The sequence below is a fragment of the Ascaphus truei genome, chromosome 2, assembly GCF_040206685.1.
Source record: "Ascaphus truei isolate aAscTru1 chromosome 2, aAscTru1.hap1, whole genome shotgun sequence".
NCBI classification, from domain to species: domain Eukaryota; kingdom Metazoa; phylum Chordata; class Amphibia; order Anura; family Ascaphidae; genus Ascaphus; species Ascaphus truei.
Window position 1 is genome coordinate 72,180,876 of NC_134484.1, and position 23,998 is coordinate 72,204,873.

Sequence of the window (23,998 nt, forward strand, 5' to 3'; positions counted from 1 at the left end):
GGGATCATACTCTACCGAGGGTATAATGCAGCAGCACTTCCAAAACTACTGAAATCAGGATTCAGTCGTGAAACCGATTTTTTGGATATGCAACTGCTCATCAAGCGTATCTGCACAAATGTGTTTACATCCATGTTTCATTCAAACAGAAAAGGAACATTTCACAATTAAGCATACCGTAAATTAAAATACCACTTGTGTATCTTGCATGTTTCAGGCAGGTCTGTAACACTGTCTTTCCCCATTATCTCTTAGCATACAATGCTTCCACTGCAGCCAGGGATTCTTGGTAATGACATGCAAATGAGCGCTCGGTATGTCACACAATGTCATTACCCACACTCCCTGGCTGCAGTGGAAGCATTGTATACTAAGATAGTGTGGAAAGATGGGGTTGCAGACCTGTCAGAGACATGCAAATGTACCCACAAGCGGTATTTGTATTTTCTGTACACTGTACAGTGCAGGGTTTTTGTAAAAAAAAAAAAAATTCACCATGACTTGTATTGTGTCTGGTTATACCCAATGCTAGCTTCACATAGCCAGTAACCAACCTCCCACTGAGGAGACCCAAAGGGTCGAGACAGCTGTCTGTGAGTAGGTTTACTTGCACTTCTTTAACCCAAGCTGTTCTGAAAAAGCAGTGTAATATGGCAGGCATCAGTTTATAGGGGTCAATGTTAAAATTGACAAGGAGAATAAGGTGACACATTGTGAATGCTCATTTGCATGTCATTGTCCAGAATGCCTAGCCTAGGCAGGACAAGAGGTTCTACAGAAGTAAGGAGCCACTACGAATCTCATAGTGTGAGGAACTAAAAGTACCAGTCTCCAGATACTAAAAACCTGTCCTGCTGCTGCTGCTACAAGTTATCTTCAATAAACAGTTCAAAGTTCCTGGCGCCCTCTATTTTATACATCTACTCCTTGCCAAGAGCCAGCATCATCCTATTCAAGCACCCTGAGAAGAACAAGGACACCCACGTACACTTTTTACAAGCCCCAATCCTGCTTAAAGGGACAGATACACAATAGGGACTTTTTTTTTCCATGTGCACCTTATGCTTCATGCCAGGGGCAGGGGGGATATGGGTGTTGCATAAATAAAGATATACATACAAAAGGTTATTACATACACAGGGTTGATCATATAGAGCATTAGTTCGTATATTTAAAATAAGAGCAAGGTTATATATTATTTAAAAAAAATAAAAGCAGCAATACTTATCCACTAATAATTTATACAGGAAAAAATAAAAGCAGCCATATTTACCTCCCAATCTGGTAGGAGAATGATAAGAAAATTGATATGCTGAGAGAAACTGTAAGATGCAGCCAAAAGTACACAGAAAAAGGGAGATTTATATTGTTGAAACAAATAGAAATGTAACCCCTGGTAAGATGAACGTATTACACACACACACACACACGTCTGGATCAATAAGTAAGTATAGATATAGGATAAAGTATCTGGATCAATAAGTAAGTATAGAGATAGGATAAAGTATCTGTTGTCTAAATTTAGCATAGGTTGAGCTTGATGGACCTATGTCTTTTTTCAACTTCACCTACTATGTAACTATGTAACACACACACACCCTTGTCAGACTCCTGTGCATGCACTGAGCATGTGATTGATGATGGACATGGCAGCAGCCATGCACAAAGGATGTTAGAGAGTAGCTTTTTAAGAGGGGCTGGCAGAGCCGCGTGAGCCTGAGGCCTCGGGTATAGTGGGCACGACGGAGAGCATGGTGTCACGTGTTCTTGTAGGCCGAGCGATATGTGGCCTGTGATTCACAGCGACAGGGAGGCGTGGCCGTGACATCACGTGAGTGGTTTGCCCTCATTGGCTGAACTGCCCATGTGACCCGGCCATCATGCAACAAAAACAAAAAATGTTGTCTCAAAAAATCTGCTGCTTCATTACAGACGTGGTTGCGCGCTCTATGGTCTGCCTCCTTGTGCTGTAGCCTTTTGTTCGCGTTGCACGCTGTATGGACGCAGCCTGACGGATCTCAGGAAGGACTGTTTGTGACCCAGGATACAATACCAACTGGGGTTCCTGGGGAGTAGACTCTAGCCTCGCTAGGTGCAGGGGCCAGCTTCAAGAAGGCTTGCCCTGTCTGCTTCTCATCTAGGATATCAGAGTATTGATCACACAGCAGCCACTCTGACGTATCTCCAGGTGGTCACAGTCAAGATCCAAACTCCTTCACAGAATGTCTCTCAGATAGTCTAGTGCTCTCATCAGCAGCACCCCTTACATAGCCAACAGTGGCTATCCTTTACATGGGACAGGGGCTGCTGGCCAACCAGAGCATTGATTGAGTTGGTGCCACAAAAGCCAGAGGAGGGGCGTGCTAAGGCACTCAAGACCTCCCACTGTGTAGGAGCCACAGATTCTGCATGGGAACAAAGGCTTTCCTGAGAGCCCACCCCAGACCTGATTGTCCACTGTACCCACTCACCAAATGTCTTGACACCTTTGTCTCAATCCTGCATTCCTATTCAAGTGCTTAGGATAAATTAATTGCCCAGTCTGCTAGCTTAGAAATGATTATATACAATCCACATATACAGGGCTGACCCTCTCAAATACATTGCAGTGCTTACACATAGATCACAAAACACTTTACCTCATGTTGCTTGCTCAACTAGACTGGGGGATTGCATTAACAGGGAATAAAGTGCTTTACATACAAAATTTACAGACATAGGACATTTTATGTCATACATTGGTTATATTCCCTGTTTCTTCCCAGACATAAAGTACATTTGGTCGAAATAAGCCTTACATAGGTGGCCAAGTTACATGGATTTAGGGGTAGCTTTGTGTGATGCCAGCTACCCCTACCATCACATATAAACATGTAGTCTGCCTCTCTTTGTCTGACCAAAAGCCATGTGGGGAATAACGTAAGGAAGACACAGGCCCCCATCTCAGCGGTAGGTGTTAATCCGAGGCAAATTAGAGGGGTTACAGAAATAGTCGTGTTAGTGCAGATGCGAAGTGCAGAATAAATGAGTTCTTCAGTATTAGGTGATACCTTTTTTATTTGGACTAACAATTTATGTTATAGGACAAGCTTTCGGCGTTCTCTTCAGGTTAGCAATACTGGTTTACAAAGGTTTGGAAAACAGAAAAAAACATAGATTTAGATAAGGTAGGTGAGAAAGGGATGTTTGAAGAAGGTGACAAGTAACAGCATGGAAGGGGAAGGGGATGCTGCATGGGGAATAGTAGTGGATAAGAACATTGGCAGAGAGGCAGACAGGATAATTACATCCAATTGTCATAGTGTGGGAGAAACCCCATATCTACATTAAGTCTTCTTGTTTTGGTGTCAGAGTCTTATCATTCCCAGTTAAAATGTTTTCCGTTCTTGGGTGCGTTTAAACATTCCATTGAGGATTTAGATTTTTAAATAATTTATGGAATGATCTGGTTGTGAGAAATGATGTCCCACTGGTGAGCAGTATATTCCGTCTTCGTGGTGGAGTATAGAGTGACTGTGCATATTAATTCTACTTTGACGTTTTGGGCTGGTTTCCCCAATGTGGTATCTTATAGCCTTGTTTTGTATGAGTCAGATGGAAGCTGGAGTTGTGGAGTTAACTGCAGATACATTGATGACCTGTTTATATTATGGACAGAGGGTGAAGGAAACCTAAAACAATTCCACGAGTCCCTGAACTCATTTCATCCATCAATTAAACTCAAAATGGATTATTTGACAAACCTAGTAAACTTTCTAGATACAACAGTAACACTAAAAAATGGCAAACTACACACATCTGTATACAAAAAACCAACAGACAGATGCAGTTACCTCCACAACTCCAGCTTCCACCCCACCCATACAAAACAAGGTATCATACACAGCCAGGCTATAAGATACCACTGCATATGCTCTGACACTGAAAACAGAAACAGGCATCTCACAACCCTGACCGAATCGTTCAGACAGAAGGGATACAAACCAAAGACTATTGCCAGAACTATTACATCTGCACTAAAAGCCCCACGAGAACACCTGCTACAACACAGACAGAACCTACCACACGCATACCACTAGTGGCCACATACAGTACAACCTTACCCTAGAGGGTACATGAAAAATAATCAAAGATCGGCAACCCATGCTGGCAGAGGATGTGGCATTAAAAGAAATATTCCCCAAACCTCCCATTCTTGTGTTCCAGCAACCACCAAACCTCAAACAGAAATTAGTCAACAGAAAACTTCATAATGAACTTAATGACACCGGTAATGGCACAATTATCGCACATGTCACTTAGTTTATAGGTTTTCTCACCTTCACGAGTTTATCCGCAGCAATTCTGTCTTGTGTGTGTCGTATAGTCACAGCAATTGTTCAATTCGTTTTTAAGTTTATTGGTTCTCGCCTTGATAATATTTTAATTATATCAATAAAGGTTGTTTTTTTACTTTCCATTATCCTGTAAGGTTGAGTGCATCACTGGGGGATTATTTTGTAAATATATTGACTGCTCTCATTTGTTCCTGTATATGTTATTAGTGGATAAGCACTGCTGCTTTAATGTTTTTGTATTTGTAAACCTGTTTTTTTTGTAATATATTAACCTTTTTTTTTTAAATATAAGAATTACTCTTCTATATGATCAACACAGTGTATGTAATAACCTTTTGTGTCAATGTAATATTTTCTTAAACATTGAGTGATTTCAATCTTTTCCTTATTTCCATTGAGTGCTGTATACCATTGTGTAAATATTGTATATACTTTTAGGGATAGGGATTCCCTATCGTCTCAGTGACACGACATATTATATGATCAACCTTTTCTCTTTCTTGAGAACGATTTTTGTGGTGCTGTTTTATTTGTGTGTAATATCTGGCCACATTTGTTTTTCAGGATTGTACTGGTCTCTCATTATACTCAGACCTTAAACATATTGCAAGAAATGTGCAAGCACCAAGGATACAAGTGGACACGGTTGGATGGGCAGACTCCGGTCTCTCAAAGGCAACACATTGTTGATGGATTTAACAGCAAATACTCACCAGATGTCATCTTTTTGCTGAGCTCCAAGGCTGGGGGCGTTGGACTGAACCTGATTGGAGCTTCTCATTTGATTCTCTATGATATCGACTGGAATCCTGCTAACGATATACAGGTCTGAAGACGTTTAATAGCTCAAAGTTCAAATAGCTGTACTGGTTCTGGAGAAGAGCAGATTAATTGTAGGTTGTCATACCTTGTTGGAGACCAACATCAAACTTCTTCATAGATTAAATTCTAATGCAGCCGTGTGCAAAGTGGGGGGCGCACCCCCAGGGGGGCGGGAGAATTTCCAGGGGGGTGCGCGGCGGCTACAGAGGTCCCGCGCTCTCCCCCAAGGCACTTAAATTAAGTGAGGCCTCTGCAGCTTCACTTACCTGATCTTCGGCGATGTGTCGCCATGGTAACCGGCGTCAAATGACACCGCGGGGTCACGTGATGTCACATGACCCCGTGACGTCATTTGACGCCGGAGGAGAGGGGGTGCGAGGCAGAAGGTAAGGAGGCAGGGGGGCCGCAAGTTAAAATTTTTGCGCACCCCTGTTCTAGTGTATAGTACAGAGCTTTCAAACCTCAACGGTTTCTGTTTCATGTGACATTGCACTTGAAGTAGAAACAGATGAGGTTTTAAAACCTCCAAAGACTTCTTCATTTACAGTATGAAGAACTTTGATGTTGGTCTTCAAAAAGGTATCACATCCTACAACAAATCTGAGGAAATTAGTTCACTATGCTACCCGGGCAAATATGGCTACCCTCTTGTTCTCATTATCTTATTCAAATTGATATATATATATATAAATATATATATATATATATATATATATATATATATATATATATAAATATATATATATATATATACACACAGTGGTCGACAAATCACCAAAAAAATCTACTCGCCAAACAAAAAAATCTACTCGCCACCTAGTACCACACATGTGCTGCTTGGGCCAATAGGAGCTCGCCACCATGTTTAATGCAGTCGCCCGGGGCGTGCAAATGTATAGGTTTGTCGAACACTGTATATATATATATATATATATATATATATATATATATATATATATATATATATATATATATATCAATCTCCCCCTTGGGAGATGTCACCATCACATGGTGTAGGTTGGTGCATACCTGCTGGCTCACAGTAGATCTGAGTCTCCGCCAATGATGATGGGAAGAACAGGACTGGTATATATCAATATATAATAGATTTTTGAAAATCACAGCATTTTATGAAGTTATTTAAAATAATCATGATACTTTAAAGTGCCAATCACCTTGTTTTAAAGGAGCAGTTCAAAGTAGCAAGCAAAAAAGAAAAGAGCTGTTATTGGCTTCTGTCAAAGGATTTCACCTTAAAGGTCACCCGTGTAGGATTAAAAAAAATATTCAGTGTCTTGTGACAAATTAATATACTTTTCTTTTTTGTTCTGCACCTTGATACGTTTAGCATCATGAGGCTGTGATTGATTATACAGGAAAACGCGCGTGGCGCCTGTGAAAGTTGTGCATAAAAAACACAAGTCTGAGGATATGTTTTGCAGAATGACAAATAAGTTTATTGCAGTGTACGGTGCACACGCAGAGGAGAGTTTCAAAATAAAACTCTCCCAACGACATGGTGGCATACAGGCCTTATTTATACACAAAATACTAAGCCCACGCCCCCTCTACGAGGTTGCGTGTGCGTCACTACGTAAACAAAATATGAACATGAACACATTGAGTTAAAGCATTATTATGGGATGCCTAAATGAAATTAAATGACTCAGCTAATATTCCTTATACAAGCCGGTGACTTTTACTCTACATACAGAACTTCACGGGCCCCCCCCCCTCGGAATGCGAGAAAGTGCCTATCTGTCTCATATTTTCATAACATTGGCACTTTCCTCTTCTGCTCAAGGTCTTGTGGCTTAAGTGAACCGCTCAATATCAATTGGAACTTCAGCAGAAAAAAATGTTTTTAAACTAACGTCCATACCAACTTTCATACAGACAATAGATAATATCAAGCACCTAAGATGGATGCTGACTCAAAATGGTTGCTTAGATCCCAGTGCTGTTATGTCAGACCTCCCCCTTAAGTCATATTCTCACTTTGTCACGCCGCGCGCCTAAAAAATTGCAGCAGCGCACACACCTGCTGCGGCGTGCGCGCCGCGTGGAGCTGCAAAGTGGCTGTCTCCTGGCGCGATCTGCAGATTTGTTCTTGGCTGGCGACGGCCACCTCACGTGAGCGGTTCCAGCCAATGAGGGTGAACCGCTCACGGCCACGCCTCCTTGCCTACTCTACACCGGCTCCCTAGTATAATCACTATGCTGCTCAGTGGCACAGAATAGCGCTGCCGCCTGGCAGCATTTGGTATAATTGAGCCCTGATGCATCATAATTACTTTAACAAACAAAAGAAAGAGATTACAATACACTGTGTAGAGTCAATCTTATGTGTTCTGGGGCCCTTACTCCCTTGTTTTTAAATAACCTGGCCACCATTTGTAAGACCGCTTCTATGCACGTGTATGCTGACAATACTCCAGCCTCTCTGACCTTGAAAATGTTCTCGAGCACTCAAAACAAACTTTTTCAAAACTGACAAAACAAGTTACCATGGTATTTGGGGCAAAGGCTACATTTCTACAGCTTCCTGCAACAGCTACTGATTAGAGCCATGTCTAAAATGAAGAGACCAGCTTCAAATATTTTAGTATATGGCTAGACTCCCATTTAATGTTGTGTTTGCATGTTGACATGCTGATGTCCACAATCTATACCAAGCTGGGCACATTTTATAGAAATACTTCTAGCCTAACTCAGATGGTTAGAAAGGGCATTGCTGAACAGATGGTCATTATGTATGGCACAGCACCCCAACTTTAACTCGGTGAACTCTATATACATTTCAATATGCCGTTTTGTCTTATGTAACTAGAACACCCACCATTGTGATATGTTAACAGGACTGGGTTGGCGATCTCAAGGTACCTTTTTCCTATTTAACTTAACTTAAATACTTTCTGGACAGGTTACCCAATTATTTGAGCAGGCTTATCATTACTGTACATAGCACTGTAAAGGAGAGAGGGAATCGGGTAAAGCAACTTGGGATGCCCCTAAAAAGGGGTCAAACGTAGCGGAGTCTAAGGCCGTCTTTATAGAGTGCGTGCGCATGGCGCTCGAGCGATTTCTGCTCTTTGGGTTTGCGCGATGGGGAAGCATGGCGGAGGCGTGGCCGTGACATCGCATAAGCGGTTCACGCTCATTGTCTGAACCGCGCACGTGACCAGGCCGTCGCGGGGCAAAGACAAAATTGTATGTCTTCTCGAGAATCGCGTCCGCGTTTGTGCGCTCCATGGGTTGCCTCATAGAGAAGAGGTTTGTTGTGTGTGCCATTGCTGCCACTATAAACGCGGCCTAAGTCTTGCACATATTGTACATAGCACTGATCACCTAAGATCCACCTCCAAAAGCCTGCTTTCGTTTCAAGGTTTAATACAGAAAGCGGGCGCTCTTCTCTTACCGAGCACTTTGCTTCTGGAACAATTTACTCTCTGTTGTCTCTCAGAACCACACACTGTTTAAGATCTTCCAAGACTTCTGCTGTTTCTCACTTTAAACATGTTTGTAACTGTAATATGTAATGGCATTACAATATTCTGTACCCAAGACATACTTGAAAATGAGGTACCTCATTTTATTTATTTATAAAATATTTTAGGAGGGTGAAAAAAATACATTCACTAGAGAGGTTAGATAGAGGTTCTAACATATGGTTACTATAAACAATTAAAAATATGTATGTACATACATATGTTTTTCGTTAAAGCACCTACATTTAATCTATTAAACAATGCTACTGCAATCAGATCACTTTGGTCCTAAGTCAAAAGGTTAAATACATGGCCATTAATCAAAGAATTGTTCTTACAGCAGTTATATCATGTACTGAATGTATGTCTTCTCTATAAAAGTGAGTACTATACTTCATTAAAATGTGACCATTGGATATTGAAATTACTGTAGTACTGTGGCATGCAGCACATTTGCACTGGTTGAGAATGATAGTATTACCTGAGAATATTCATTTAGACTTCTGCCAGTGGGTGTCATTGTTGCTCCACACCTGAAATGACAAATCTGGCTGTGATGTTCCAAACCATAATTAATATCAGTGCAGTACTATGTTGCTTGGGTTGTGTTTTGTAACAGAATACATACAGATATGCTTCTCATTTTATAATGATAAGACACTGACAGCTGAATGGGGTTTTTTTTGTTTTCCTTTTAACTGTGCTCTATACTGTTGTACAAAATAAACAGAGAATTTTTCAAACTGAAATTTCTTTGCTATAGGCAATGGCTCGAGTGTGGAGGGATGGTCAGCGGCGGACTGTACATATCTACAGGCTTCTAACTACAGGTCAGAACAACCAATGCTGATTGCTCATCAAAGCATACACATGGCTGGAGATTGAAATGATTTGGCTTCCGTCTTTTTGTCTCGAGCGTAAAATAAAAAAAAATATATAAGCTCTGTTAATGTGACATGTAGAATATATAGCTCTGCAGGTATGGAAATATCCCAGACGCGTCTACAATTTTACTCGTGGCATTTGTGTTGCAAAGCACAACTGATTGGTCTGTCAGTCTCTACCGGCAACATCGGGCCTGATCCTACTTTACTAGCACGACATCAAGGCAGTATCGGGCCTGATGGCCCGGCCGCGGTGGAGACTGAAAGGTCAGTCAGCGTTGCGCCGCTGGGGAGGCAGGGAGAGTGTCTCACAGGGCAGGAGCGAGGCGTAGAGTTCCAAGACTGAGTGTCACAGATGCACACTGACACACACAGTCAGGAATCCCCCCTGTGAATATGTACACTACCTGAAGAAGGTTCCTCTGGGGTTTGAAACATCGGGATACTTGGTGTTCTATAGCAGGGGTGCACAAACTGGGGGGCACAAGATTTTGGGGGGGAGCAAGGCGGTTGCAGTGGCTCAGCGTTCTTCCCCAAGGCATTTAAATGAAATGCCGGGGGACCGCACAAGGCCTCTGCAACTTCACTTACTGTGACTCAGTCGGCTTGGGCGATGCGTCGTCAAATGACGTCACAGTTTCACGTGACGTCGGATCACGTCATGTGACCCTGCAGCGTCATTTGACGCTTCAGACTCGTAACCGGGGCACGAGCAGTGGGGGAGAGCAGGCAAGGGGGTGCATGGCAACAAGTTTGCGCACCCCTGTTCTATGTACAGTATATATATATATTCTTTTTGTAGGTGGCGAGAAGAATGCTTCTGAGTTGAACTATGCTATTTTTTTAGCTCAGAAAGTTCCTGAGATATTTACATGTTTAAATATCTCCCGCTATGTAGACAATAGACCAACTGGAATCTGCATCAGCACATAACTTTGCATGATCTGGTGGTCCTCTTTTGATAATTACATTTTGATTTGGTAGTAAAATTAAAATATCTTGGAAACTGAGGGGCCTCTGTTATTAGGAATAGCATCTCCTCCCACCCGGTTCCAAATTTAAAAAAAAACTAAATGGTAATTACTTCTTTAAATAAACCTATCTGTTTTCCCTGCAGGCACTTTAGAGGAAAAAATCTATCAAAGACAGATACGTAAGCAGGGTCTTTCTGGGGCTGTTGTGGACCTGACAAAAAAGTCTGAAAACATCCGTTTTTCTGTGGATGAGCTAAGAAACCTTTTTGCTTTGCATGAAGATTCCGACTGTGTAACCCATGATCTGCTGGAGTGTGACTGTGCAGGAGAAAGAAGCCATTCAGGTAACCTCATGTTTATGACAGTCATGCAGTCCATAGGATGTTTGTACTCGCCATACACCCACATCTTATGTTCTATAAAATAGAAAGTAATAAAATAGTAATACTCCTGACAGAGTAGCCAGGAAGGGCTTTTCTAATGCTGATTGTTTCTAGCATATACCTATACTCTCTTTTTTTTTTAAATGGAATTTCAAAATGCAGGGGATCACCAGAGCTGAAATACACGCGGTTCAGCTTCAGAAACCCCCTTGTTCACACCTATTTTAATAAAACCCATTGTGTTGCTTGGAATGCTTCTTTAAAGCAGCAGTCTACTCTGCCATTTTTTCCCCCTTTAATATGGGCATCAATACAATCCACACAATGATAAGTAATTAGCTGGATTGCCGATTGATCAGCAAAGATTCGGCTCGGGGGTTCACTAAATGTCTGTCAGTGCAACAGAAGAGGACCAAAGATGCAAAGTTCTGTGGGGAAGATCATGTCACCAGGCAGTCACTAGATATAATTGGTGCACTGCTAGAGAGAGGGCAGGGTTCAAAAAGGGGTGTGCCAGAGCTTGTTTCAGAAGGGGAAGGCGATGTGACTTGGTAAATGGTTGCTATAGAAATAAAAAATACGTGCTGCGTTATAATACATCAGAAAATTTAATGTAGAGTTTTTTTTTAATGCTACAAGTATTTTCTCATCGTACAGAACTGATTTATTAAAAAAAACAAAAAAAATACATGTAGGATATAGCGGCACAGGAACGATGGTCGGCGTCACAGGCTGAGGTCGGCAACAGGGAATCCAAAAGAACAAGCAGACCACAGGAACAGACAAGGCTCAGGAACTCAAGGGGCCAGGAACACATGGAATAGTATATCATGCTCAGGCAGGGGCTGGGAGTCACTGACGGCTATGTAAGCCCTGGAACAGTTGCAGCCAATTAATAAATCCAGGAAGAGATTTGCCAGAAACCAAGATGGCCACGTAAGGACACGTTCCAGCAAAACCTTTGACTGAAGTCTTTACAAGTAGAAGTTGAATAACCATGTAGGAACATTAGAGGCAAGCTCTGTATCTGTGCTCAGAAAAGTGCATTTAAATTAATGATATGCTTATGTGTATTTATATCCAAACATTACATCAAATCCACATGAATTGCAGGTAATTTATCCAATAAAGACTTGCTTGTGAGACTAGTCAGATAAAGCTCCAATTGAGGGGAGGAAAAATGAAAAACCAACACCTAGGCTGACCTAACTGTTCAAAATCAATAAACAGTTGGACCCCAGATTATAGCTTCATACACAACAGGACACTTCCCTGGGGCTAGACTAGAACGTAGCAAAGTACTGTAGTGACATTCAAACAGTATGAATGAAAGTACTCGCACTTGGCAAACATGCCTGCAGTCCTGCACTCGGTGTGCACCCGTAGCATAAGGGTTAGAAGGCTGTATCCGTATCCAAAGTATATACTGTTTGACAAAGGGCAGGGAGCCCGAAACGCGTCAGAGTACCTCTCACAGCACCATGTGAACATTGTTTTTTGCTAAGATCCTGAATAAAGAAGCTATTTTTATTTTAATGTGATCCAGCCACCGTCGTGTTCTTTTTTTTTTTTTCTCTACATCCCACAAGCAGTGCACTGGTTGTACTTTCCTTCTACGGATACAGAAGTTGAATTAAATCTGTTACACTTCTCAGAATTAACAATAGTTCTGCTTTGTGAACTTTGGATACAAATTATTTAGGTCGTAACTAATTTTAAACCCATTTTAAATTGTTAGTTAATCACATGCATCATATTATAGAATTAAAAACTTATTGACTACATTATTTATTAGTGATTGCTATGTTAATTAATCTGGGCCCCTGTTTACCGGAGTAGCCAGTGGGAGGACAAGAGGTACTGTACAGTAAGTGCTCACAGTTACTGTACGTGTATGTATTTATAACAATAGTAATATTGTATTCTCCTTTGTTTTAGGCGACCCCGTACAAAAATTGTTGACGTATAGGAGCTGTCAACTTGGCTCGCATCGTGATCAACAAGAAAAAAATGTTTCCATGTCCGAGCTGATGCAGTGGAAACACTTTTCTATGCAGCACAGTTTTGATGATCCCTTCCTCCAGCTGGGAAAAGAACATATTTCTTTTATTTTTCAGAACACAAGTAACAGCCAAGAAACTTCAAGTGCATGAACTTTCATGGGACTTACAGCTGAGAATGCTGCTCCTCACATGCATTGCCACATATGCTTAAGAATGTGCCTGACAAATACTTCAGTGACACAGACTGATGGGGTTGAACTAATAAATGGGAATAATTGATTTTGTTGGTTTAATATTTATTGTGCAGGCAAAGTGAGTATTGTATAATTGCCACGTGCTCCTCCTCACCACAATACAGAAGTCGTTACTAAAACACAACATAAGAGTAGGCTGTATTCTCTAGCATTTAACAGACCAAAATACGTGTGCGCACAAAGGGGAAAGACTTCGCAATTGTATTGGCTGAATACAGAGAACATGTACAATATTGGAGACGTGAAATGTATATCCATATTTTTTCTCTGTCAATCAACAAATAGTATCAGAAAAGGGGCTATTAATATTATGTTTAGAGAGGAAAAGGAAACATTTTAAATAAACATGGTGCTTTGTATATTGGTAATGCTCCAAACTGATTATAATCAAGAGACATATACTGTATATAATATAAATGAGCAAAAATGTACAGCGTTGCAATGCCAAGAATCCTAATTTATTAAAATAGGATTAATATGATTCAATTTGCTTCAATATCGCTCCAAATTTGACATGATACAGATGCAGCGGCCGTTATCCGACCATTTCTCTGAGCCGTTTTCGTGAAGTCTGCTGTATTCCACGCAGCATTCATTCGTTATTCTTCTGTGAAGGCTGCCGTGAACACCGCCAATCGTACCTTTATTACCTGGATTCCGATTTGTTTGGGTGCAGTTCTTTGTGTATCCGCCAGATGGCAAGAATGAATTCCCTTTGCACTATCCAGTGAATAGTACTGTAGTCAATTTGCAGGTGTTTAAAAAACAGATAAAAACAGAGTCTACCACAGTGATCCATTGTAAATTGACCTTGGTCGCTGAAGACGTTATCAAATTTAGGCGTTTTCCTAATTTAAATATCTAAACACAATGTTGGTTACATTATTCTCAATTGCTATGCCTGCACAATTGCTGAATAGACATACACTCAACTTCCAAGTTCTTATACTAAACCGAATTGTAGTTAAGCATATTTAATATGTTCTGCAATTAATGCTGGAACAGATAAGAAGGTGACTTTAGCAGAGATATATCATCATATCATTGAGAACTACGATTATTTCAAATTTTCACCAAACCATCGTGGATGGAAGCATTCGATAAGGCAAACTTGAACTAATGAGGATTGCTTTTTTTCGCACAGCCCCTCCTCAGGGAGATAGCAGGGGTTATTGGTCTATGCTCCAAGCTTTTGCCGGTATGTTTTCTCATGGCAACTTCAAAAGGAGAAAAGTTGGGTTTAATCCATTTAAGATTCGTATTTCCCGACCCTGCAAGGTACCAACACCGGCTTGCCACTACTATTGTAATAACGGGCCGACCGTCACTGAAAACCTGGTGATCCGTAATCCTTGCTACCTGGCCCCGCCTGATTACCAGCTTCAGCTGGCACCTGTCGGCTGTAATGCAGACTACATGAGTGACCCCAGCCTCTACGCACAATACACCTTTGACATTGGCTCATCTCCACCCGGTTGGCTAAGTTTATAATTAAGGTACAGTAAATATAATGTACTATACAGTATTAACTTTAATTCGCAATGACACTACAGTAGTGTATGCCTGACATATCAATGCTTGTGCACATGCACACTAGATCGTGACTTGACGCATGCGCACTACCGGAAAAGAAATTTCTAGCCTGAGAGTGAAGTCTATTGGGAAGAAGGTGAAGAGATTCTCCTGCAGAGACTTCTCCCCATACACCTGGGGGCTGCAAGAGATGGAGGCGCTGCACCTGTGAGTACTATTTGGACAAGACCCCAGAAGCCTGTCCTGTCATTCCCCTATAACCCTCTGCGGGAGACTCAGGACCCCTGTTACCAGCAGGTTTGCACCACACTCAGAGAAGTAACCAGAGCAAGTTTCCCCTAGATAGACCATATGTATATAGTATATACTGTAAGTATTTTTGAAAAAATGATGAATACGAAAGAAACCACCAATAAGGAATATCCTAGAAACTTGCACTGAACAGACACGACTCCAAGATCTAATCTATAAAATAGTACTTATATCCAGATTCTCATTAAGACCATATGGCACTAGGCAATTCAATTTGAAAATCCAGAAACTCTCACTTTTGGACAGAAGCTGGATTCGATCACACGCTAAAACCGAGGGGGAAATATATTCCAAACCAATATCTTTGAGGTCCTCAGGATATTTATTGTGACATAATAAAAAATGTTTGGAAACATAATGGCTAGTGACCCCATTAATAATGGTCCTCCTATGCTCGAGAAGCCTCGTACTCGGGGGCGAGTTGTTTGGCCTACATATTGGAGGCTACAATTACAGGTTAATAAATAAACCACAAATGCACTAAGACAATTGATGAACCCCTTCAGAATGCCCCAATGTTTCTTCATTATGGATTCAAGTGATCTAGAAGATTGTCCGTTTATTAAAAAAAAAACATAATTCTTGATAGACCGGGTGGTTTGCCTATCTTTAGATATCTGAAGCAGATCGCTCCTATCTAACTAACCAGCCTTCAAAAAAAGATTCCTCAACTAAAGATTGATCTGTCAGGATCGCTGCTAGGCTCCGTCCCTCTGACGTGTTATGCAATAGTACCTGCGGCAGGCGCAGACCCCTGTCTATGCATATGTGCCTACATAATATTACACCCGCAGATGCACGGCATGGTGCCTGCTACCGCTGGTGACGCACTCGCCCCACGCCGCACTCCTACGCGCGCACGCAGTGCGGCAACTGATCCCAAGAAGGTATCAGCTGTCTAACCTGCAGCCAATCTCTCTTCCTCCTATCGGCTCGTAGCCTATGTCTGATGTCACTCCACTGCTGCCTCCTGATTGGTTCCCACCTCCTTCATTTACCCTCTCTGTTCCTGTGCAAGTTGCTGAGCATAAACTGATGTTTATGTACTGTGCTCGCTGCTTCCTGTGTTTTGCCTATTCTTGTGCCTTGCCTGACCTGTGTTGTGACCCATGCTCGTACCTGGACCTGTCTATTCTGTACCCCTGGACTTTGGCTTGTTATTGGACCCCCACTCTCTCCTCGACCATGGCTTACGGATATCAACTACTCTTCTCTCTCCAACCCGGACCACGGCAAGTACCACAACATACCCGAACTCTCCTTCCCTGACCTGGCTACACAACTCCGACTCTGCACTCCGGACCTAGTCCCGTGGTTGTAGGGTGGCAGTTATATACATCCCCACCTCAGCCCTGCAGTCTAGTCCAGCTTATGGTGAGCACACGTGACAATATCATACCCTTTGGAAATGAATTTTCTTTAAGCAGATTCAACTGAGTTAGAAAATCCAATTCAGTAGAGCAGTTCCGTCTGACTACTGAATTGGCTAAACGGGATATTTTGTAGCCATTTTGGATGGTGGATACAATCGGCATGTAAATAGCTATTTGTAGCCACCTCCTTGATGTGTACATCTGTTTGTATAATATTATTTGAATCAACTTTCAGTACTAAATCCAAGAAAACAATCTTTATAGGATCCACCACGTGTAAAAATCAAACTACTAGTGTTGGAATTGAAATGTGTGAATAGATCAGAGATAGTCCTAAAATCAGAATCCTAAATAATAAGAATATTATCTATGAAACGGATATAGTATACCAGGCCCACCCCCAGATGGTCCAGACTTGACCATCCTCCCAAAACCCCATGAAAAGATTGGCATAACTGGGGGCGAACCTGTTCCCCGTGGCCATTCCACAGATCTGTAAATAATATTGTGACTGAAACAAAAAATTATTATGTTAAAATAAATTCAATGATAGATCATATGAAAATGTTTTGTGTTTGAGACATATTGGTATCCCCATACAAATAATGTTTGACTGCTGATAGACCCTGGTCATGTTGAATACATGTGTACAGTGATTGGATGTCACAAGTGGCCCACAAATATGAGGATTTTTACTTAATATCAGGGACGGAGTCGATGACGTGCAAGATGTCGCTAATATGCGATCTGAGATGGTTAACATAGTGTGACAGTGCTCATCTCCAATCAGGAAGTGGACCCGCAAGGCTGAGGTAGGGATGCCAATTAACTGACCAGAGCCCAGGGACAGAGTCCTGTTAGAGTATTCGTGGTCGGTAAGCAGGCAAAGGGTCAGGGCACGTGGCAGTGGTGCAGAATCCAGGAGACAGGCAAAGGCCAGGACAGGCGGAAGGCAGCGAGGTCGGGGTCGCAGTCCGGGGTCAGCAACAGGAACTCCAAATGAACAGGGAAGCCACAGGGATAGACAAACTACATGGAAGGCTCAGGAACGGGGAAGGCTCAGGCACTAGGAAGGCTCAGGAACTAGAGCCCAGGGTGGCTAGGAACAAAGGGAAACATACAATGCTCAGGCAGGGGCTGGTAGTCCCTGGCTGCTATTTAAGCCCTTGAATAGGTGCAGCCAATATAGCAGGCTGCCAGTAATCAAAATGTCAACAGCAGCCAGGTAAGGATGGGTTCCAGCCAAAGCCTGGACTGGAACCCTTACAGTATTCCCCCTTCAGGAGAGACCTCTGGGCGATCAGAACCTGGCTCACTCTGTGTTCTTGGTGACTTTAAATTGTTTCGGAAACGTCTTGGACAGGTACAACACTTGAAGAAACCCTGTTTACTGAGTACCCTCTCTGGGGAAGAAAGCAGCGGTACTGCTAGTCTTGATACTCAGAATGCATCATAAGACGACTCAGGCACAGATACAATCCTCTTGTCGAGGTCCTGTCCATTAGACATAGCAACTTATCTGTGACAGCTGAGGTAATAAAGTAGCTTTCTGCTGTGGGACTGGCCATCAGCAGGAGGCCAGCACCCCTGGGCTGGAGGGCTTGGAAATGCATCAATACAGAGAACAGGGAATCTGTGGGTAGTTACATAGTTACATAGTTACATAGTAGATGAGGTTGAAAAAAGACGTACGTCCATCAAGTTCAACCTATGCTAAATTTAGGCAACAGATACATTATCCTATATCTATACTTACTTATTGATCCAGAGGGAGGCAAACAAAAAACCCCATTAAGGGGAAAAATTAATTCCTTCCTGACTCCAAGAATTGGCAATCGGATTAATCCCTGGATCAACATCCTTCCCATGTATACTTATTTGGTATATCCCTGTAATGTACCTTTCCCATCTAAAAAGATGTCCAACTTTTTTTTGAACAAATCTATTGTATCTGCCATCACAGTCTCCATGTGTAATGAATTCCACATTTTAACTGCCCTTACTGTAAAGAAACCTTTCCTTTGTTGCTGGTGAAATTTCCTTTCCTCCAACCTTAAGGGATGGCCCGAGTCCTTTGTACTGCCCATGGGATGAATAGTTCTTTTGAAAGCTCTTTGTATTCTCCCTGAATATATTGGTATATAGTTATCATATCCCCTCTAAGATGCCTCTTTTCTAATGTAAATAAATCTAATTTAACTAGCCTCTCCTCATAAGTTAGAATGTCCATCCCCTTTATTAATTTGGTGGCTCTTCTCTGCACTCTCTCTAGTTCCATAATGTCTTTTCTTAGGATTTGTGCCCAAAATTGTTCTCCATATTCAAGGTGTGGTCTTACTAATGCTTTGTAAAGGGGCATAATTATGTTTACTTCCCTTCCATCCATTGCCCGTTTGATGCAAGATAAGATCTTGTTTGCCTTTGCAGCTACTGCATGACATTGGGCACTATTGCTAAGCCTGCTGTCTACAAGCATTCCTAAATCCTTCTCCATCAAGGATTCCCCCAATATATCTCCATTTAATTTGTAAGTCGCCTTTTTATTCTTGCATCCCAAATGCTTAACCTTACATTTATCTGTATAAAACCTCATTTGCCATTTACCTGCCCACGTTTCCAGTCTCTGCAAGTCCTTCTGAAGAGAAATTACATCCTGCTATGATTCTATTACCTTACACAATTTAGTATCATCAGCAAAGATGGAGACTTTGCTCTCGATCCCAACCTCAAGGCCATTTATAAACAAGTTAAAAAGCAGGGGTCCCAGTACCAATCCTTGAGGTACTCCACTCACGACTTTAGTAGTTGTGGGGGAGTGAACCCCGTATTGTCCGGTGCTTCTAAAGGTCCACTGGTAAAACTGGGTGTATTGTAAAAGCAGTCTCTGACACGTAAAAGTACAAGAATGGCCACTACACGAGCATAAAAGTCCTGTGTGAGGGGAACCAGCAACCGAAGCATACGGCAGGATAAAGGATAAAGCCTGGGTGGGGGGCTGTTGTGCAGGGAATAGTTAGAGACAGGGAGAGAGGCAACCAGCAAGCTACCCCTCCCGTGTACTCACGATACTGTCACCTGCTGCCCTGACCCAACCCGGTGTATTCACTGCCCGTGCCTAGCTGGTCCCGTCTCCTCGGGCGTCGCGCTGGTGTGTGACGTCATCTCCGAGGGCCGACAGCTATGCTGTGAAGGGATGAGACAAGCGCTGCCAAATCGGCGATCCTGAGAAGCCCCGGAACGGTTGCAGGGGGCGGATCCAAACGCCGTCGTCAGGACAGGGGAATGAAGACCAGCTCCCAGCTCCGTGTGATGGCCTGCGTGCTCCACCAAAGTTTAAAGTGAAAATAGTTCGTAGTGTATAGATGGTCACTGCAGCAGGAATTCAACCGGAAACATGAGTAGTTAAAAACAGCTTTATTAAACTAGAATGCTGCGCATCACAGAGAGCCACTCTGACGCGTTTCGTTCCTGTGTGGAACTTTATCAAAGAGTAATGGTCTCTCACACTGAGGTCAAATATATACACAGATTCTTATCCTGATTGGTTAGCATATAATTGTAAACAGGTAATAGTAATCAGTGAGTTGACACTAAGAGATTGAGGAAAGCTACCCATCTATTTGATGGTGTGTCAGAAGTTATCTGTGATGAACCCTCTGACTTAACCCACCACTTTGTAAAACTTGAGAAACTCTTAACTGAAAATATTAGGTTATGGTGGGACATAACGTCTCTTGAAAATTACATTAGATGTCAGCGCATCCCTAGGGGATTGCACATTAAAAAGGTACCCTCCTTTGGCTTTATGAATAAGCAATTCGAATTAGATTGGGTGGAAGCCCTTGATTCCTGCTCCAAAAAATTGATGGAACTGATCATTCAGCAAAAATTAAAAGAAAAATCTATATTAATGGCAGACATTAAAATCCTTCAAACTAAATTTCAACCTTTCAGTAAAAGGGAGCAATTTATCAAGAACGATAAAACACTTTCATCTAACATTGAAATAGCTGAAAACATCATCAGTGAAAAGAAACAACTCAAATATGAAAGAGATCGTATTGATTATACAAAAAATCAGATTTACTGCTGGCAAAAAACAGTTGTTGTTAGAGAGATCATGGGTTCCAGTACACCTAGGGGCAGGAATCAAAAACCAAAGAAAGGGACAGGCAATGCCCCCAATAAATCAATTCTCAAAAATAAACGTATTGAAACCTCTAGTTTTGAGTCTGATTACTCGGACCCAGAACCGAGATTTCATTCCGTTTCCTTTGACAAATCTAGGGAACAATCTAGGGATCGTGATGTCACTCATTATGAGAGCAATGCCACACCATCTTGTTCAACATCCAAGGCTAGCAGATCCTCTGGGCAACCCTCCTCGGCTTTTTTAGATATGGATACAAACAGTCGGGGGGAACGCGCAGATCAAAGAGGAAACGAGGGGGGAAGAGGCAGAACGAAACGGAAGAAATACGATTAGGGGTACCTAACAACGTAATCAATATTTCCGGTGCCGAATTAACATTCACACAATTGTCCCTCCTTAATAAAGGCCTTGGGTTCGACCCCAGTAAAAAATTTAAACTTTTTGAAACCATTATAGACTTACAAAAGTTCACACGTAAGTTGACTTTAAAAAAGATTTTCTCTGCAAAAAACAGTCTAGATAATGCACATAGACCAGAGGAACCAATTGACTCCAATAGTTCTTTGAAGTCTGGGGATCTGCCACCCATGAACTTTTACGAGAATTGTGTATTGTCTGATATGGACTTCCTATTGGAATTGCAAGGTGAACCCTTGATGACACACACTCAACCTTTTTTTGGGAATGAAGACTCGGGTTACCGCCCGAAGTCTCTATTTTGCCCCAATTCCAATAGGGATCCATCCATCGCCACATTTGAACATCTAGTTGAACGCGATTTGCGCATATTATCTAATGGGTTCTCTTGCTCTAATGTCACAAAAGGGAACTTAACTTACACTGAAATTAAAGAAATTGCATGCATCAAGAAAGAGCATGATTTAGTTATTAAGAGTGCCGACAAAGGTGGTGCTCTAGTTGTAATGTCTAAAAACCAATACTTCAGTGAAGCAATGAGACAATTGAAAGACAGTACTACGTATAGACCTCTAAAGAGCAATCCTACATCTCTGTATCATCATGAATTGATGGAGTTGTTACATATGGGTCGAATCCTTAATGTCATTAGTAAAAAAGAATTTGATTTTCTTTCCTGTCCACATCCCGTGATTCCGATATTTCACCATCTCCCAAAGATCCATAAATCGCTGGTTGACCCTCCTGGCCGTCCCATAGTAGCGAGCATTGGATCTTTGGGAGATGGGTTATCGCGGTATGTGGACAGGTTTTTGCAACCCCTTGTTTTTGAATTGCCATCATTCATCAGGGACACTACGGATTTCATTGCCAGCATGCAGGGTATCACTTGGCACAAGGAATACAGGTGGGTCACCATGGATGTGACCTCCCTGTATTCCATTATTGAGCACCAGCACGGCCTTGCTGCCATTAAGCACTTTTTGGATTTATCTACTTTATCTATAACACACTGCACCTTTTTATTAGAATCAATTTCATTCTTACTTACGCACAATTATTTTTTATTTGATTCACATTTTTATCTACAGACACTAGGCACCGCTATGGGCACGAGTTTTGCACCATCATATGCTAATTTGTTTATGGGTTTTTGGGAGTCACAATTTATTTATCACAGTCACAATTTATTTCGTCAAAATATCGTTTACTTTGGGCGATACATTGATGACCTGATTTTTATTTGGAAGGGGGACGACCATTCACTTCTGTCTTTTATTGATCACCTTAGTACAAATAATTATAACCTTAAATTTACATATCAACACAACATTCATCATATTCACTTTCTTGACTTACTCCTGTATGTTGGCAATGACATGTCCATTCAAACAGACATATACAGAAAAGAAAACTCTAGAAATACACTTCTAAAGGCTCAGAGTTGCCACCCACGATCTTTGATCAAAAACATTCCAGGGGCCCAATTTTTGAGGTTAAAGCGAATTTGCTCTGATCATGAGATTTTCCTATTGAGGGCCAGAGAAATGTCCGATAGATTCATAGAAAGGGGTTATTCCATTCAAGACATCACTGCTGCATTCAACAGGGCCGATTCTGTAGACAGAAGTACATTAATACACAAAAGGGCAAGGAATTGCAAAACCCAAACTATGAAAAACAAATCAATACTTTCTAAAAATGTGAATAATCCAATGTTTATTAGTACATTTAATAGTCAGTCACAAAAGATTTGTAACATCATTGCCAAACATTGGCACACGTTATCACTGGATAATGACATCCGTGATATTGTAAAAAATGGCCCTAAGTTTGCTTATCGCAAAGGCAAAACACTATCTTTTCACTTGTCTCCAAGTATGGTTCAATCTGGTTCCAATGTTACCAATGTTAAAAGCATACCAAAAGGCTTTTTTAAGTGCGGTCATTGCTCCATGTGCAAATATGCAGCACAGACAAGATACATCTTATACAACGAAGATCGTAATAAATATTACATCCAAACGTTTCTCAATTGCAATATTACCCATGTAGTATATGTTCTACAATGTGCCTGTGGTCTTAAATATGTGGGGCGCACTATTAGACCCCTTAAAACCAGGATTGCAGAGCATGTCAGATTGATTAGAAAAAGAGATCTGAATCACCCGGTATCCAGACATTTTTCTACATGTTCTGCAGGCAACCTTAATTATTTCACATTCAGGGCCATAGAACATATACCATGTCATCCTAGAGGTGGTAACAGGGAAAATGCACTTAACAAAAAAGAGATGTATTGGATATACACTCTCAGAACTCTCCATCCCCATGGTATAAACGTGGACTGGGAGTTAAAACACTTCCTTATGGGTTAACCAGATGGGGCGTTTTGGGAGTGTGCATCTCATGCACATTTTTTCTATGCATTTTTTCTATGTATCATAATATAATGTATAATTGGATACATACATTTATATATTCCTCCATGAGTTATGAATATTGCATAGTTGCATTTATCTTTACATTTGGCATCTTTTTTGTGCCACTTTATGCTTTTGTTTTCATAAACAAACATAAACATGTGTCATTCTCCACAGAGTTATAAGGACTCAATGATTCTTTGAAACTTTATTTATTTTTATGTTATATATGATATATACCTTTATATCATAGATGCTGCAACTCACTGTTTGTGATTTTAAGTTATATGTAACTGTGTATTGTTTACTTGATATATTTTTAATTCTGTTGTTGTTCTATCATACACACTGTTGTCTGTATAGGGTGTTTCCAATACCAATTATACAACTCACTGATTACTATTACCTGTTTACAATTATATGCTAACCAATCAGGATAAGAATCTGTGTATATATTTGACCTCAGTGTGAGAGACCATTACTCTTTGATAAAGTTCCACACAGGAACGAAACGCGTCAGAGTGGCTCTCTGTGATGCGCAGCATTCTAGTTTAATAAAGCTGTTTTTAACTACTCATGTTTCCGGTTGAATTCCTGCTGCAGTGACCATCTATACACTACGAACTATTTTCACTCACGACT

At 41.4% G+C, this 23,998-nt stretch overlaps 1 protein-coding gene across 3 annotated transcripts in view; it reads left to right on the forward strand.

The window, feature by feature from the left end:
- The window catches only part of RAD54B (RAD54 homolog B), a 91,614-nt gene extending 78,444 nt beyond the window's left edge, over nucleotides 1-13,170 (forward strand). For all 3 annotated transcript variants that reach the window (XM_075582710.1, XM_075582711.1, XM_075582712.1), the window contains 4 exons: nucleotides 4,902-5,163; nucleotides 9,411-9,477; nucleotides 10,649-10,849; nucleotides 12,827-13,170. In XM_075582710.1, coding sequence (XP_075438825.1) covers nucleotides 4,902-5,163; nucleotides 9,411-9,477; nucleotides 10,649-10,849; nucleotides 12,827-13,041 — 745 coding nt within the window. In that variant the 3' untranslated portion in view covers nucleotides 13,042-13,170. The remainder of the gene's footprint in view (nucleotides 1-4,901; nucleotides 5,164-9,410; nucleotides 9,478-10,648; nucleotides 10,850-12,826) is intronic.
- The last annotated feature ends 10,828 nt before the right edge of the window (nucleotides 13,171-23,998 follow it).